Source organism: Corvus kubaryi, unplaced genomic scaffold, assembly GCF_017639235.1.
Source record: "Corvus kubaryi isolate FWS band 111438036 unplaced genomic scaffold, C.kubaryi_AGA036_p1.0 split3-73, whole genome shotgun sequence".
NCBI lineage: Eukaryota > Metazoa > Chordata > Aves > Passeriformes > Corvidae > Corvus > Corvus kubaryi.
Window position 1 is genome coordinate 24718538 of NW_024582091.1, and position 17078 is coordinate 24735615.

The 17078-nt window shown below is 43.4% G+C and overlaps 1 protein-coding gene across 2 annotated transcripts in view; it reads left to right on the top strand.

Moving 5' to 3' along the window:
- The window catches only part of LOC121658890 (sine oculis binding protein homolog), a 99139-nt gene that overhangs the window by 47723 nt on the left and 34338 nt on the right, over nucleotides 1-17078 (top strand). The window contains exon 5 of one of the 2 annotated variants that reach the window (XM_042016367.1): nucleotides 15811-15906. The exons of the other annotated variant lie outside the window; for it this stretch is intronic. Coding sequence (XP_041872301.1) covers nucleotides 15811-15906 — 96 coding nt within the window. The remainder of the gene's footprint in view (nucleotides 1-15810; nucleotides 15907-17078) is intronic. 2 annotated transcript variants of the gene reach the window in all.

Consider the following 17078-nt stretch of genomic DNA (forward strand, 5'->3'; position numbering starts at 1 on the left):
TGGTGTTTTCTAGGATGCTCATTTGTAATTGTCTGAATTCCTCTGAGCAACACTGCATTCCTTAGATTGAGAGAGAAAGATTTAAATCCCTGCTGAAAGCCATCACAAGAGTGATGACATTTCTGGTTGCTTCATGTATCTCTAGGAGTGTGTTCTAAGTTGATTTCCTGGATGACCATGTAATTGAACTCACAAATGCAGGTAAAACAGAAGAAAAGAAAGATAGGAGTCAGAGTGAAATTTATTTCTGTTGTACTCATTATATGTGCCTGTTTTCTTGTGGATATTTATGTGTTTCAAATCTAGTTGTCTCATTTTGGCTCAAGTCAAAGTTGTTGAATTTCAAGAGTGCTGAACTTTCTCACAACAGGAGTAGATTCCTAGAATTTTTTTTGTGGTATGAACAGACAGCTGGAAGGCCAGAAAAGCTGTGACCTCCTGGCTTTCAAAAGCCCTTCAGTGACAAACCTTTCCTAGGGCATGTATAAGAAGAAAAGCTAGTCTGTGTCCCGTACCATCAGGAGATATACACCTGTGTTTTACCCTTCCACCTCTCAGCCAGTGTGTAGCTGTGTTTGCTGTAAATGTTGAAATCAACTCCCATCACTGAAGTTTCTCACCAGTCTCAGAAACAATTTAATTACCCTTTTCTGGAGGCAGAAATGATAGCCCCAACTAATTTCCATGGGTTACTTTCAAGGTTTGAAAACAGATCTAGAGTTCCCATTTCCAAAATCAGTTCCTAGAATTTGACTGCAGGAAGGCATGAATCTCCAAAAACTCCACCTGAGGTCAGCCTGCAGGCCAGACTCAGGGCTCCTTGCCTTGAGGCCATCTCTTCTGGTTCCTTGGAACTACTCTCATGTGGGAGTGCTTATGCTGTTGTTGTTAATAGCTGAATATGTTCTTCCAAAGGCATTACACTTCTCCTGGATTAGTGCATGGTTTTGACCTGCACACCAGCCAGCTTGGTGGCTTGTTCTGCAAAGACTTATTTTGTAAATTTTTTGCACATTTATTGAAACTCTAGCTTTTTACATTGAGAGAAACAGTGGATAGTTAATGGATAGCTACTAGCTACTTTTGTTTTGGTAACAAAAATATGGGAAGGTTTTTTTGGTATCATAAAAATATAGCATACTACACAGACTACTATCACATCCCTTGTCTCTCTTTTTTTTTTAAATTTAAGTGGGTAAGTCTTTGTTTTTGAATATCTTATGTAAGAGCTGTTCCAAAGCTCTGATTGCCTTTCATTTATACTATTTCCTTTAGTGCAGACCATGGCCAGGTTTTAAGGAGCAGTCTGCCATGTATTTAAAATAACTTTTGAAAAAGAAAGTTTACCCAGTGTGGAGATGCAATTAAAGTCAATTGTTGAAAATGAACTAACATCAGCAGCAATTAGAGTTTGGGGCAAGAGCTTGTTATTTTTCTCTTCCCTTGCTTCTCCTTTATTTTAGTATAATTGATAGGAGAGGTGACAAAATGTCTAACTGGGCCTTAAATTGCTCTTTCTTGTCTGTCTTCCTCTAAAAGTGTGACAGTCGTGTCCCCCTTCCCCTTTGCCATGGAGTAGCCAGGCAGGAAGAAGGCAGTGGACAGAGTGCAATGTAAAAGCCATGCAACTGTGGTCCCACGAGACGAGGCAGACAGGCTAAAACTGGCTGGGGGTTGTATTTCATCCCCTGCAGGGCCAGTGCCCTGCTGCAGGACTCCTGCAATGCCTTTTGGGCAGCCCCAGGAGAGAGTTTGGAGGTGCCATCATGACTGTACTAGAGGAAGGAAGTCTCCTCTCAGCTGAGAGGTGAAGTAGCAGCTAGATGAAAGCTTCCTTATGGGATGACTTTCTCCCTCAGCTCCTGTTGACAGGAGGGTTAAGCTCCCCTTTTCCCTTGGAATCAGGTGGAGTCCTGCTTGAGAAAAATAAGTTTCTGGGAGGAGCAGAAAAGGGTGTGATTCCCCTGGATGAGTGCTTGTGGGATACTCTCCACAACCTGTATCTGTCAAGGAAGCTGCTGAAGCCAGAAGCCCACCTTGAGAGTCAATGTCACCTCAGGCAGTAGAGAGGCTGCACAGGAGGGATTTTTTTCTACAGCTGGGGAGCCCTCACAGCATCCATGGGAGGCAACACAGGTCAGCCCTGACAGGTCCAGCACTCAGCTGCATAAGAAATTCATTCCTATGGATCGGGAAGCAAATGTGATGTTTCCAGTCATGGCTTTCTTATCAGGGCACTTCCTCTGCATCCTAAAAATGTCATCTCACCTGCATTTCCCTTCTCTGTTTTTTTTACTCACCACACTTCCTCTGCCTACACATACATGCACATATGGAGTCTGTCAGTAGGTAGGGAGGGAGATGTACTATGATCTCACCTAACTCAGCACTTCACAGAGATATATGTGAAAAAATCCAGGAACTGTGGACACACAGGCCAAACTAACTTATCAAACCTCTTACACCCATTCCCACTGCCCTCAGGGTAGGTCTGTACCTCTGGAAGGACTGGTAGCCCATTGCTCCTCAGATTCTTCTCAAGAGGGTGATACTGGCTGCTGCTGGACACAAACCTGAGCTAAGGTACCTTAGATCTGACCCAGAGTGGCCATTCTTAAGGACCCCCCCAAGTGCTGTCAGTGCCTGGCCTTCAGACAGTTGGGATACTGCAGATAGTTATGCACGTGGTTCAGATTTAGATACAGAGTCCCTGTTTCAAGGTTGTGGTAAAAAAAAGTCTACCAGACATCTGCTTCAACCAGCGCAGGAGAATTTCCTACCATGTGTTTCCATTACCTTCAGTCCAATTTGCAGGGGGAGTAGGGAATGCAGGACTGATACCAGCTTGAAGGCTGCTGTGCAAGGCGAGGAAGAGAGGCACAATTGCTTTTTGGCTCTTGCCCACCCCCTCCTTGAATCCCTTCCTAGTGCAAGCTGCCTGCAAGCTCAGTGGGGCACCCGGGGGGATGATTTGCCTGTTTGCTTCAGTCACTAGCTGGAAGCCATGCACTGGGATTGGGAATCATTGTCCTACAACAAACCACCAATGCTATTTGTGACCCGTGGCAGTGAAAGTCCAAAACATGAAGCTAGGGCTGACACTCCCTCTCTAACTTGAGCCACTGTGCTTTTCATCACGATGCCAGGAGTTGTCAGCTGTAACTCCGGCTTTTTTTGGCTTGTGTCACAACCTAATAAGTTATAGGCCAGCTTCTCCTGTCGATGTTTTTGCTGCACAGAAGGCTTCACATTTTGTAAGCTTTTACAGCACAGCTGTGCTCAGAGATAAAACAGAATGTGTATACAGTACAGTATGCATTCAACTGATGCACTAGATTCTTCCCACCATATGTATGGAGTGGTGTGCATTTCACTCCGATACCTCACTGCCAAAACTGCCAGAAGCAAATAAACAAATGGCGGAAGAGAGACACCATATGAGGCAGTGCCAGGCACATGACCTAGACTTCCAGAAAGAGACCCAGGCTGCTTTTAAAGGATTATAGTGGACCAATTTTTTTAAGGCTCACCTCCTGCCATGTGGAATGTTCTGCCAGTGTATGCTGTGAAGTGTGCCGGTTGTTAAAGAGCACTCATAGATTTCCCCTTCCTGCTAAGCAGCTGATGTTGCTGCTTCTTGTGCTCAATACTCATTTCACCTTTCTTCGATGCCAGTGATTCCCCATCAAGTTTCTAAACTGAGGGAGAGGAACAATGGAGATGTGTGAAACAGTCTAATTCTGGAGGGAATGCTACTCTAAAAAGACAGAACACATGTAATTAAGATAATGAGATTAATAATACTAGTAACAATTTAACGATTAATATATAAACAATGGAAGTGAGACAAATGGTTGTTCCATCTCGTTCCCCACAAAAAAAGTCACTAAGTTGCATTTCACAGCATCGATGGTGAAGATGCCTGTAATAAACTGACACGAACATTAATTACATAGTTAGATGCAATTAATTGAAATGGTAATTCTGTTCCTGGAACTCACACTCTGCATATGAAAAGATGATTCCTCAGCTTCTTTTCTCTCTGACCAGCCTGTTGCTAATGAAAAGATGATGGCTACCACCACAGTCCTCCTCCTGCTAGTAGTACTGGGAAACACAGATGGATTTTCCTGTCTACTGGCCTCAATCTTATGTTAGGCTGAACATCTGTCACTACCCCAGTGGTTATCTTGTTAGCTCTGGCCTTTGCCTAAGCTTAACTTCACTCATGATTGTGTGAGGGGCAAGTAGGTGCTTTCTTCACTTTAGAGTACCTTTAGGCACAGATGGAAAAAGTGCACAAAGAACAACAGAAGTTGAGACCATTCCTGTGCTTTAGAAAGCTGATGCAAAGTGGTCTGGATGCAGGCAAGAGAATGGGGCCTTGAATTTTAGTGGAATAAGTCAGGGAATAGAAAGTTACGTGAAGTTTTTCAGGTAGCAGCAATATTTAGTAGAGTAAGAATGTGCTTAAAGTGTTTATTTAGAGCTGGTTCTTTGCTTGATGCGTGTGTACTTTCATGTAGTGGTAGTAATTAGAGCACCAGTTTCCTCCAAGCCTTGCTGCCTCCTACTGCAATATACTCTGTGACCAAGACAGAGACCTCTGTATCTCAGTCAAACAATGGGGAATTTGTGGAGCTGTGCACAGTGGATAATAGACCAAAGGCCACCTTTCTGCAGGTTTCTCCAAACTCTTCTTAGACAGGAACATCCTTTCAATTGAGCCTTAAACTGAGATAGATTAGTCCCTGTGCTGGAGACAGGAGAGGCAAGCATTCGATGTACAGCCCAGGGGCAGAGAAACATCAGGAGTACTTTGGTCTCTGAATATTGCAAAGCTCACCAGGCTGCCTTAAGTCCAGCCCTCGAATGCAGGACCCAGGGGCACTCACGGTGCTGGGGTGTGATTTTGGCAGCTCCCAGCTCTGCAGCTGTGGTACCAGTTTTGTAGAGGAGTCCTATCCACATCTTTTTTCTTCCCTGTTGAAGCAATAGCTCTGTTTTTGAGGAAAATGAGACAAACCTGTGGCAGCAGACCTATTGTACAGGCCAACAGCTGGATTTCAGCAGGCCCAGCAACACAATGGGTGACACATTTGAGGTGACGCTGAATAGTCCACAGAACAGTGAAGAAGGTCAGGGCTGTAAGCAAGGTTATTGGCTAAGTATTTGCAGTATATGTTGGCAAGTAGGAGCTATCTAAGGGGCAAACGCATAAGAGTCTGGAATAAACACATGGAAGTTTTAAAAAGCTGACAGTGCCACCATGAAATGGTAGAGGTGGCATGTAAATACTCATACATATGCCTGAGGAGACATCTAGTGCTAACTGGGAGTTTGCAGAGTCTGGTGAAGCTCTAAGGGATGCTTTTCAAGACAGGAGCTGAGAGTGAGAAGTTGAAAAGAGAATCATAGAATCATTAAGGTTGGAAAAGACCTTTAATATCATCAGTCCAACAGTCAAAATCGGTCATCAAGTCCAGCCATCAAAATCAGGATTACAGGATTACATGGCAAAACATGCAGACTTCTACTGTGTGGTGAGGGGCCAGGTGAGTCAGGGGCAGAGCCACCTGCCTGAATGCAGAAGACAGAAAAATGTGTTTCTTTCTGTTCCTTTTTCAAGTAGAAGCGTCCTCATTTTTTACGTCTATATTTAAGAGTTAAAGTAGTATAATCTTTTTTTTCTGTAATAGCAACGCACAGAGTTGAAAAAAAGATGTATTCTGATAAACCTTGAGGCCTGGAGTAAACTGCTGGGAACAGTTAGAAGTGGATTACTTTAGATTCAGAAACCTGGCCAAAGATCTACTCACAACCACTCCCCGTGGAAGATTGCAGTGAAGGGAGCTGGGAGGACGGAGGTGTTTTTCAGCACATTCCATCTTATTGTGACAGAAAGGAGAACTCAGAATGGGACTTCTCAAATCCCAAGGCAAGTTGGGAAGATAAATTATGGTCGGTTCCCTTCCATTGCCTGAAAAGATCTGTGCGCTCTGAGCTTTCTTATGAGTTTGAACAGACAGTTTCCTGGTTTTAGACATGATGTATGTTCTTGGAATCCCTCCCAATGACAGAGGGTTGCAGTGGGCAGTAGAGAACACAGGCATGCCACTGTAATTTAGGAATAACTTTCTGCCAGTGTTGGGAGCAAGCTCAGAAGTGTTTGGGTTAGGTCCCATTTGTCAGTGAGAGTGTGGCACTCCACACGGTCATGAGTTCTTATTTAAAATGGAGTGGAAATCCTGAAAAAGGAGGGGTTCCTCATTTGGACTGTATCAGCCTAGTGCTCTGTGAAACGTCTTTGAAAGCAAAACTTTGAATTAAAGCCTCAAAAAGAGGTGTTGGGAGATGAGGAGGAAGTATTGTACCTGGTGTTAGATCCAAAGGCAGTGGCAATGTTGCGACCTCAGTCCCTGACCTCTAGCTGGGCTGCTGGAAGTTAAAATGAGTTGTCCTCACCACCAGGCAGGTTTTGCTTTTTCTCTGCTTGTATGTGCCACTATCCCACCTTTTATTGCAGCCATTCATCATTGGCAGAAAGACTGGGAGATGATATTAAGGTTGTGGAATATGTCATTTGTATCAAAGCTTCCCTTTCTTCCTTTTCACCCTCTCCTTGCCCATTCTCCTGCCTACATTCAGTTCCTGTTGGGTTTTGCCCCCCTCTTCAGACCAGTGGTCCCTTGGCCCAGCTCATAAATGATTGCTTTAATAATATTACAGCCCCTCCATTTTCATGTGTGAATGACCCAAGTGACATGTGGCTTGTAACCAGATCAGGAAGAGATTTCTATTTTCACCCTTTAAAAGGCCACAGAAAATAGAGAGAATAGGATCATGCCTGTATTGCAGTGACCCCAGACAAGCATTTATGGCTGTACAGTAGCTTGCAGACACAGCCCATTTGAGGGAAAGCTTTACCAGCCAGATCTGGCCATTGTTTTTCCTTCTCTACATTTATTCAAAGCACAGAAGCGTTTCTGTATCACGAAGATGGGAATTGAAGAAAAAGAGTGCATGTAGAATTTGCCAGCTGTTTAAGTCTTATTGTTACCTTCTGTATCGATCAAATCCGTTGCCTCTTAATTGGATATTGACTGTTGTGAGGCAAATAAGGCAAGCTGTCAGAGGGGGGAGGGATGGGGCACAAGGTTTATCTTAATGGTATGTTGATCATGACTAGTCTATAAAAGCCAGTAGGAGAGGAGTTCATTAAACCAGCCTGCAATTGCTTTAAAAAAATATGCTCTGAGTCAAGATGATTAATCATATATGTGACACTGCAATCAGAGAAAATCCGCATTGTTGCTCTGGTATTAACAATGCAAAAGCTTGAAATACGCAAATGCATTGAAACAAATTCACTAGGGACAGTGATTTGTTTGGTCTGTGAGCCTTAGCTAAACCTTACCAACATCTGATGGGGTTTTTTTCTGGTGTTTGTTTTGGGATTTTTTTCCTTTTTTTTTTTTTCCTCCTTGGTGTTGTGATTTGTCTCCCTGCTTCTCTGGCAGGCTCATTGGAAATGTGTGCTTGCCCTGTGCCCAAATCTGTCACCTGGACAGGGGAACCCTTGTAGAAATGGCAGCGGTGACAAGGGATACTTGAGCTACCTGACAGTGAAACACGCAGAATACTTTGGAAATTGATTTTATCTCATAAACGATAATAATCAGGGAATGTGAAGAGAGAGGGAATGCTTATTGACTGTGCTGGTGCGAGCTACCCGTTACAAAAATGGAAGCTACCGGCAAGTCTGTAGTATATTTTCATTTCTTTCCTGGCCATATTTTAGGCTGTGTATTGAATATGTTGCAATAACTGTCAGGCATGGTCCATTAGTGTCTCTGGATCCGGCCTGTCGTGAATCAGGAGGGAGATTAGCAGGATAGGCTCACGTTTATGAAGATCCCACGCAGCTGTGACTTGCTGAAAAAATGTTCAAAGGGGCAATAAACAAAGTTTATTTCAAATTATTTCAATGTTATGTGTTTGTTATTATATTTATTCTTTGACAATTTGGAAGTGGTTATAAAAAATTTATTATATGGTTAAAGGTTTGTGCAGTTTGAAAAATTAGCTTTTGAGGCAGCCACCTGAACACTTCTCATACATCACCATGCCATGAGCTGTCAGGGAAAGGGTAGCGCAGTCCTGCGGAAGGTGGGAAAGCTGCAGAAACTGCCCGGGTATTGGCCGATAGAGGAAGGAAAAGTCTGTAAGCCTGGAATGCAGTGGGAATATGAGGTTTAATGCAGAGTTTTCACTTGAGACCATTAGGCAGTTCCCTGCTTGAGCAACTGGATCAAGGCTGTACCACCTCGGCTTGCTTGTGGGCCTGAGTCATTTAACATTTCAAACCTTCTACTCCTCTTCCTACAAAAATCAGAAAAGCGATCCAGGGCAGTAGACACTGCTATTTTTGCTTCAGTTGCTCTTTCTGGATGTACTGGGAGGCTGAAAATGATCACCAGTTTTTTCTAGGTATTTTATGACTGTGGTAGAAAGGGCCAAAAATGTACAGCATTGCAAACTGTATTAAAAGAAAATCCTGATTTTTCCTAGAAGGATGAGAAGTCCAGCAGGAAGTCAGGGTTCTTCTACAAAGTATATGAAGCAAAACTGGGGGAAGGGGAGGAAAATGTTTATAGAATCCAGAAAGGTGAATCCATTTTTTGGTGTAAGTTTTAAATGAAGTAGGATGGAAGTTATTACTTTAGCAGGCACTAGAGTAGTACTGTTATTAGTATTTCCTTTTGATCCACTTATAAGATTCCTTACATTATAATGGAGTTTGCAGCTTGCATTTTAAACATACACTGTGGAGAATTTTATACCATGAAATCCTGAGTGAAAAATTTAATACATAAAGCTGGACCATTCAGAACCATAGCCTGTGGAAGACAAACATTAAAAAAAAAAATTAAAAAAAAGAAAAGATCCTTAAATAACTGTTTTTCAGATTTGCAGGCAGATTTGTTTGGATTTTTTAATGTGCTTCAGTTATGCAAGAAAATGAACGTGACAGTCCTCAGTTGCTTTGACAAGGATAATTTCAGAAACACTGCCCTATCATTCCACAGCTTGGCACCTTCTCCTTCTTTGTTGTAATGCATTTTTTCTGGGTCGGCTTTTCTCAGCAAAACTGCCTGTTTGTCAGGAGATTTTACATGTGTTCAGAAAGGGATGGTGAGGTGGTGTGGGCTGGGTTTGGTTAGAATAGCAGGTTTGACCTGGTGACTATTTATTTTTGAAGTCAGGGAGTATTTCATCTGTCAGCACAGTGGAGAAGTTTGCAGGATATTCAGAATTATGTATTTTCTCAGGGCTTAATCACACTGGCCAGATTGCTGGCTCCTGAAGTCACTTCCACACCAAACCTTCTCCTAAACATGTGGACTAGAGATGTGTTTCTAATCCAGTCTGCCACTAGTAGTTTTGCATTCAGATTTTGTATTTGCCTTTGAAATGGCAACTGAAGTTTGAACAAAGGTTAGAGTTTGGGTCTAGATTCATCACTGTCTGTACTGGACATGTCACAGTGAGGCAAGAGCAGCTGTGAGCACGAGCTGTGACAATGATAGGGACTCTTGTCTTGCTGAGGATGCCTGCAGGGGATTGCACCTCAGGCTCTGCAACTCCTTAGGGACTGCATCTCTGCAGGGATATCTTTGCTCCTTCTTGGGGACCATGTAACTTCACTCTGGGAAAGGGACTCCACAGTTGTGTTATGTACTCTAATGTGTAGGAGCCAGGAGCAGCTGAGTGCTAGGGGGAGACTTCAAGGAAGTCTGTGGAGAGATCCCAGGCAACAAAACGGCAACAAAACCTGTCTCCTGCAGTAGGCCCTCTTCTCAGGACCTGGGAAGAGCTGCACGTGCAGTCCCAAGGTTTGGCTTGTCACGGTGATGCCTTTCGGCTGGCTTCTGTCCACTGGTGCCTTCTTCCAGCATAAACAAGGTCTCGGTTCCTAACTTAAGTACTGGGTGGAGATGTGCACATGTGTGTTGGTACATGTGTTCATGTGGCGTGTTTGGGGAGAGAAGAGGAGGCAACAAGTCAGCAAAAGCCCTTCTGGTTTTTCTTTGCATACTTAATAAAGAAGTTACAAGAGGGCATATTCCGAATTTCTTTTTAACTTTGTAGATCACCTCCAGTAGACAGATTGTCTCGCGGACCACTTCCCCTCCCCTTGGCGATCAAATAACATTCCTGTGGTGACTACAGCAGTTGCTTACATGGAAAAATAATGTTAGGAAAGTATTTAATGTATTTTTAGCTGTCTTTAAATGCATTTTAGCAGCTGGAAACAAGGGGAGTTAGTAGCACGTGACCTGCAAGCTCTCCGTAGACCACCACCAAGTGTGCAGAGAGCCACTGCTGGTAAAGAGACCCCAGGCTGGAAAATGTTGGGTAGGGTGGTTACCTCTAACCTGTACTGGTCACAGGAGGTCAGGCAAAAGGGATAACCTCAATTTTTGTGGGATGTAAATGATAACAGCTTGATAAACAACCAGTGTGGTTTTTGGTCCTTCCGTTTCACTGATCTGAGTCTTGGGAGATTTTATGCAACCTTGTTTTGACATGTTTTCAAAATACCTGGGACTTTTTCAAAAAGCTTGAGAAGATTTTAGAGGTTTGGAGTGGTAAAATACTACAACTGTGGAGATTAGTGAATAGAGTGCAGCTGAGAGAGGCAACAAGCAAATAAATACCGCTTATTCCATCACTCTGTGATTCAGGAAAATCCTGAAATCCTTGTGAAGAGCAAACCTCTCATCAAACATTAGTGGGAGCTTTTCCTGAGGGAAGACTTTCTCTGAGCTGAGGGCTGGCTCATTCCTGTAACTGAGTGGTTGCTGAACCGGGGAACATCCTCTCTGGACCGTCTTCCCTGGCCCTGTTCCATTCCCAGCACAGCACCACCACCCAGGACCCTGATGTTGGGCTCCCCCACCACGACAGCAAGTATGTTCATATTTCTGGGAAAAATATACCCAGCAGGTGGAAGTTTAGTACTATTTTTACTATTGCTGGTGCAGTGAATGTAGAGAGCATGATAATTGATTATCTGGGACAACAGAAATGAACAGGAACTAGAATTTCAAGGATTAGGGTCTCCCTGAGGATTTCCTTCGAGTTTCAGTGAAAGGAAAGATAACCTTTGTGGTGGAAACGGAAGCACAGCTTTCAGTTTCCATCTGCAGCCAGCCTCTGGAGACAATAGTATTAAGGGTGATGTGAACTTCCTCTGTTCATCACCACGGGACAGGAGCCTCCATGCAGTCATCTGCACTTCTATAGCAACGCTATTGAGCTCCTTGCAGCTTCTTTTCTGTCCTACTAGAGACATCCAACTAATGCCTGCTGCCTTTAACATATCTGGGGGTAACATTCCCGTGTTTCATCTGTTTCAAAGGACATTTATGGAAATTAGGCGGCAATTTTATCCCTAGTAAGCAGACTAATATTCTGTCACTCTGCCTTACTCAAGTGACTGTTGCTCTTAATGTTAGGTGGTTTTGGTTAAGTGGCATTAAAGTTTTGTGGACTAAGCAGTAGGATTTCATTGCAAATGCATTGTCCCATTTTAGTGGAAGCTTTGAATGAGCAAGTTCCATCTTAATAAATTATTTGGTTCGACCTGCCTTGTGACTTATACTATCATAAGATCCTGCCCTTAATATTAAAATGTAAGCACAGATTTCCTCTTCCAAGGCTAAAGCTGCATAAAAAGACTTACACTGAAGCTAAGAAATCCTCTGTCTGGATCAAGATAATTTTCTTCTGAGAATAAGGAGAAACAAGTATCCACGCTCCTTGGAGAGGATGAAATTCTGCTGTAGATTGTTCTTCCTCCGTTGTGTTAAAAAAAGGAATCTTGACTGAATATATAGTCTGTTTCCAAACTATTGGCATCTTTCACAAATATAGGCTGGCTGGCTTACGAGCAAATAGCACAGTTTCTGTAGCCAAAGATAGTTGTCATCATGCACTTATTAATGAGCAGACATATCTCTGAACATCAAAAGCTGTGCTATTTTCAGAGAGGTCCTTTCAGATCCTGTTTTCTGGTTTGTTTTTTTTTCTAATTTTTTTTTTCCTTAGCCTCCTGCCATTTTCTTTCAAAGCTCAGCAGTAGAAAGCAGAGAAAAAAGGGACCTAGGACAGGAGATGCTCTCATCTGTCCAGCTTCCCCACATCAGGAGCTACTCCATGTATGTCATTCCTGGCAGATGTTTGCCTCATCTGCTCTTAAAAATGTCCAGTGATGGGGCTTTGACAGTCTCCTTAGGCAATCTGCTCCAGTGCTTTGCTGTACCTGTCATTAAGAAGGGCTTCCTGATATCTAACCTGCAATTAAAGGCCATGATTTCCCACACAACCCATCATCAGGCTGACCTTACAGCCAGACCACCTCCACCAAGTCAACTGCCATTTCCTCACTAGATCCTCTTTGCCACACCGCTCCTTGGGCAATGTGCTCTATGCTGGCAGTAGCAGTAAGGTGATGTCTGTGTGTGTGTGTGTGCCACTGGTCTTGTCAAGTGTCCAGCCCAGTGTCCCCAGGGGCTGGCGATGGGCAGGTTTCCCTCTCAGATCCCATGCAGCTGACGGGAAGGCGGCTGTCTGCCAGTAGAGGGTATTGAATTAGGAGATTCAGTAAATCCCAGGAGAGGCACTGCCACAGTGAAATTGCAGCAGTTTTGCACTGATAAAACTAGCAGTGCTAACCATGGTTCCAGGCCTCAGAACACGAGCTGATGCCTTTTTTGTCCTGGAACAAAAAGTGCTGTGAGAGTAGTCATATTGTCCCATATATTACATACATGCAATCAATCACATCTAGCAGTTCGGACATACATTCTTTGATGAGAGCATTCCAATAATGATTTTAGCAGTATTAAAGCTTTTTTTAAAAAAATCAGAGTGATCACAGATTTGGCTTGGGGTTTTTTGCCGTTGTTTTCTTTTCAACAATAGCCTCCCATGGCAGCCAGGCCTGATGGCAAAGCTGTAGATGCCAGCTTGCTGCGAGTGAGCTTGAGATGCTGGGGAACCAAGGCAGTCACTGGTGTGCAGCAGTGGTTGAGAGTGGGTCAGTGTAGGCACAGCTATATCACAATATTACCATTGCAAGATAAATTCTGATCCACTTTTTTAATGTGCTTAGAACAGGGATGAACATTTTAAGAGTGTTTCCTTCTGCAAATTATTTACAACTGGAGTATGGTAGTAATGAATTAATGTTAAGATACTGGAGAGTTAGTCCTGGTCAGAGTAGGTGTTTTTCACAATGGAAACCAGCTAGCTAAATTAGGTATATTTCTGCTGCCTGAGCAAATTATGGCAGTATGTAGCTAAACAGGTTTTGATACTAGAAATTTCAGTGACATCCAAAATTAAATAAAGCGAAGTTTGGATCAGTAGGAGCAGGGGCATGTTGCCATGAGCAGGGGTGAATAACCTTTGTGTAACTGGTAGTTTTGGTAAGCGGGTCAAGGTCAGTGGGGTTTGCCTCTATATTTTGACAGATGCACTGCAAACACCCTGATATCCATTTGTTTTACAAGGTGTGTGTGTGCAGCAAGATAACGCTCCAGAGGGTCACTGGCAGGTTACAGTGTGCCAGCCGTCACATGCACAATGTATTGCGTGGTGCCAAGATAAAATTTCAGGGATCTGGGGGCACCAACAGCGATTCAGAGCCCCACACAACACCTGTGCCCCACCAATATCTCCCTAGCTGTCCATCACTGAGCATCCCATTGGCATCTGTTTTCCTGAGCTGACAGGTCTGTTTCTATTTGTGCAAGGCATTTTTAAGGCATTCATCCCCCAGTTGTCATCTAGATGACCTGGAAGAGCTTCAGTGAGTTGCCCATATTCCTTCATGGAGGAGAGGAAAGGACAAAGTTTGTTTTCAGAATGAGAATTTGGGTGGGGAGAGTAAGGGGGGGGGAGGTTCAGAAAACACAGATTTGAACTTTGTATTCCATGTAGCATGGAGGTAGACAAATTGTGTCAGAGAGGTTTCAGTTTCAAACTAATAATAAGAATGCATTCAAACCTTTGTCAATATAAGAGTGATTTCAGATGCTCAGGAATCCTCTTTCTTGTGGTTTTAAAGAAAAATTTTAAACATTTTTTACCCCATAACTATTGAGGGTGTAGAATGAAAATACCTATAAACTGCTAGAAGCAGAATAAACTTGTTTCCCACTTCCCAGTTCTTGTAATAATCATCACTTTTAGGTACTTCTCAAAATACACCTTTGGACTAATTTTGCACTGTTAAAAATGGCATTTTCTGTTGGGCAAACTGTGTTCATGCCCCATGGCTGGCAAGCAGAGGCCCGAGTCAGAGCCTGCTGGAGTCAAGGGGCTTTCGTTGAGGTGCAGACCCTTCATGTTTTCCTAAAAATCGACAGTACTGTTAGCCCACGTCTCCCCTTTTCCACCCCGTCTCCTCGGGGAGAGGCAGAAGCCTGTTTGAAGACAAACAAGTCACAGAGCCTGCAAGGCGTAAATATCTTTCATGAATGCCAACGCTGAAAAGCCTGAGTGCTGGGCGTGTGACATGCGACGACAGGCGGTTCACGCTGCGCAAGGGGCGAGCAATATGCCAGTGCTGCCACAGGCGCCGAGGTGTGCCCGGATGGCACCTGGGCATCCCTGGACACCCCCGCCCCAGGAGCACGCACGGGGCAGCAGGAGGGATGGGGAGCAGGGTACCTGCTCCTCGCCCCGCTGCCTCTGCCCACACCCCTCGCCCCCGATCTGGTCACCCCGCCTCTGCCCTCCTCCTCTCCCTGGCTTCTTTGGGCAGGGGCTGATTTAAATAGGTTGGCAGGGAGCCAGGAGCTCATCATTTTAATGCAGTGTAAAATGGAATGTGCATAATTATATGCAAGCCATATGTGAGGGAGACAGCTCAGCTGTGAATTTCGGGAGGCTGTGAGAGGGAGAGAGCGAACAGTCAGGAATCAGATGAGATGGAGCGGAACGGAGTGCAAGTGTCACTCAAATGAACAGTGTAATGAGCGTATTGCTGACACTCCTCCTTTCACCTGCTTCTCCCTTTTGCTTTAACTCAAAAGCAGAAAACGCTCGAGATGAGAAGGGAAAAATACTATATGCGAGCAGGATTGCTAATGGGCTCTGGTAATGTCTCCATTTAAACTTCAGCTTTCTTAATTAACAGCGTAGTTACAAATAACCAGTGACTTTTAATGCATCTTTGTCATTAAATATTTTGACCACATTTGACTGAAGGATCATTGTTCTCACTAGATGATTGCTCCTTTCAAAGCTTCACTTAAAACATGGAGGGGGAATCAATTTATTTGTAATAGTATTACATGTAAATTATGAGTATGAAAACTTTTTTTTTCGGCCTTACTGTTAAACTGAAAATACAAGTACATTATCTAGGGATCACTTAAGCATGTCAAAAAGTTTAAACAAGTACATATGTAATGTAATCCTGAAAAATGCAATGGAGTAAATTGAAACCCTGAGTTTCTCACAGTTTCCAGCTCAAATATTTCATTTTGGTTTTGTCTTTTGTTGTTTTAATTATTACTCCACAATGAATTTGCATGTTCAATCTAAGCTATGTAAGAAAACAGCATCCCAAGTTCTCGTATCTAAAAGGTGTACTGACTATTTAAAGAAACTTTTTAATAATGTTGTATTTTGGGATTCCCGTCTGTTTTAATGATCTGAGCTGTTATGCTTTTAGCTATTTTTTTCCTTCCATTATTTGTAAGTCCCTAAATAGGCCATTATATTTCCCTTCAGGCTAGAGATGAAGATGGACATGCTGAAAATTTTCCCCAGCAGCACTATGCTAAGGAAACTCCAAGACTTGCCTTCAAGAATAACTGCGAACTACTTGTAAGAATAACATACTTACAACAAGTCTAGATTGTTACTTTAGCACAGTGAAAACCGTTTTTTTAAAGGCTTTTGTTCATTATGACATACATTACGAAATATGATAGGTTTTTTTACTGTTTTCACGTTCTAATGCTAGTTCTGCTATCCATGAACAGTTTAAGATCTCAAATTGCTTGAAAAATATCTTATATTTGATGTCAGCACGTGAATGGCCTTGTCTTACTACCTTGACTTGCACTGGTAAATCAGGGAGAGCCATGCAGGGAGTGGCTGGTCATGCACAGAAAGCCCCCCCCCCCTTTCCTCAAAAGTGCTCCAAAACTCACTCTCCCATCCACCTTTTATCTCTGCCTTGTTTTCAGGTGGCAGCACTGCATTTCATTGTGCTAACAGGCAATCCTCCCTTTAGAGCTCGCCTATTCCTCCCCTTCATAGCTGCATGCAATCCAAAGCATCCTCTCCTCTCCACTCCTCTCCTCTCCATTCCTCTCCTCTGCTGCGGGGAAAGAGCGAAAGCCAGGAAAGCACATACAGGGAGCCTGGAGTGTTTACAAGCCATAAGAGAGATGATATCAGCTGTGAAAGAATCTCTGTTCCAAGGCAGGGTTAATTCGCTGTTCATTTTAGCATTTGCAGCTAGACGAGATTAAAAGCAAGCAGGAATGGCTATTATATTTCTATTAAATGAATCTGTTGAGACCTAATGTTCTTGATTAGCTTGCGAAAACGAGTGCTCCACCATGAGTTTTTCTGTTTGCCTAAAGTAAACAGAGGATGAATTGTAATACATTTAAAAGAGATTCGTGCATGGCTTTAGAAAAGGGAGGTTTAGATACATCGGTAGATCTCTCCCTTGCATTCGCCTTCCTTCTGGTCTGTGCTTAAGTAAACTGTATCATTTGGCTAAATGGAAGTGTTTGTGGAGAGTCAGTACATGGGGTTTTGCTTTGAAACATTTCTTTTCTTCTTGTAACCAGAGAAGAGGCGGGTGGCAGTGGAGAAGCAAGCTGTGTTTTATCTGCGTTAAAGCCCATGCCTGCCCTCCCAGGATGCAAGGCCAAGCACTACTCTTGGTGCCCCAGGTGCAATAGGCAGTGAAAGTTGAGCTGATGAGCTGATAACCCAGTGCTGAAGTTGGCGCCCAGGTCCAGTCAGCTGGTCAAAGAAGC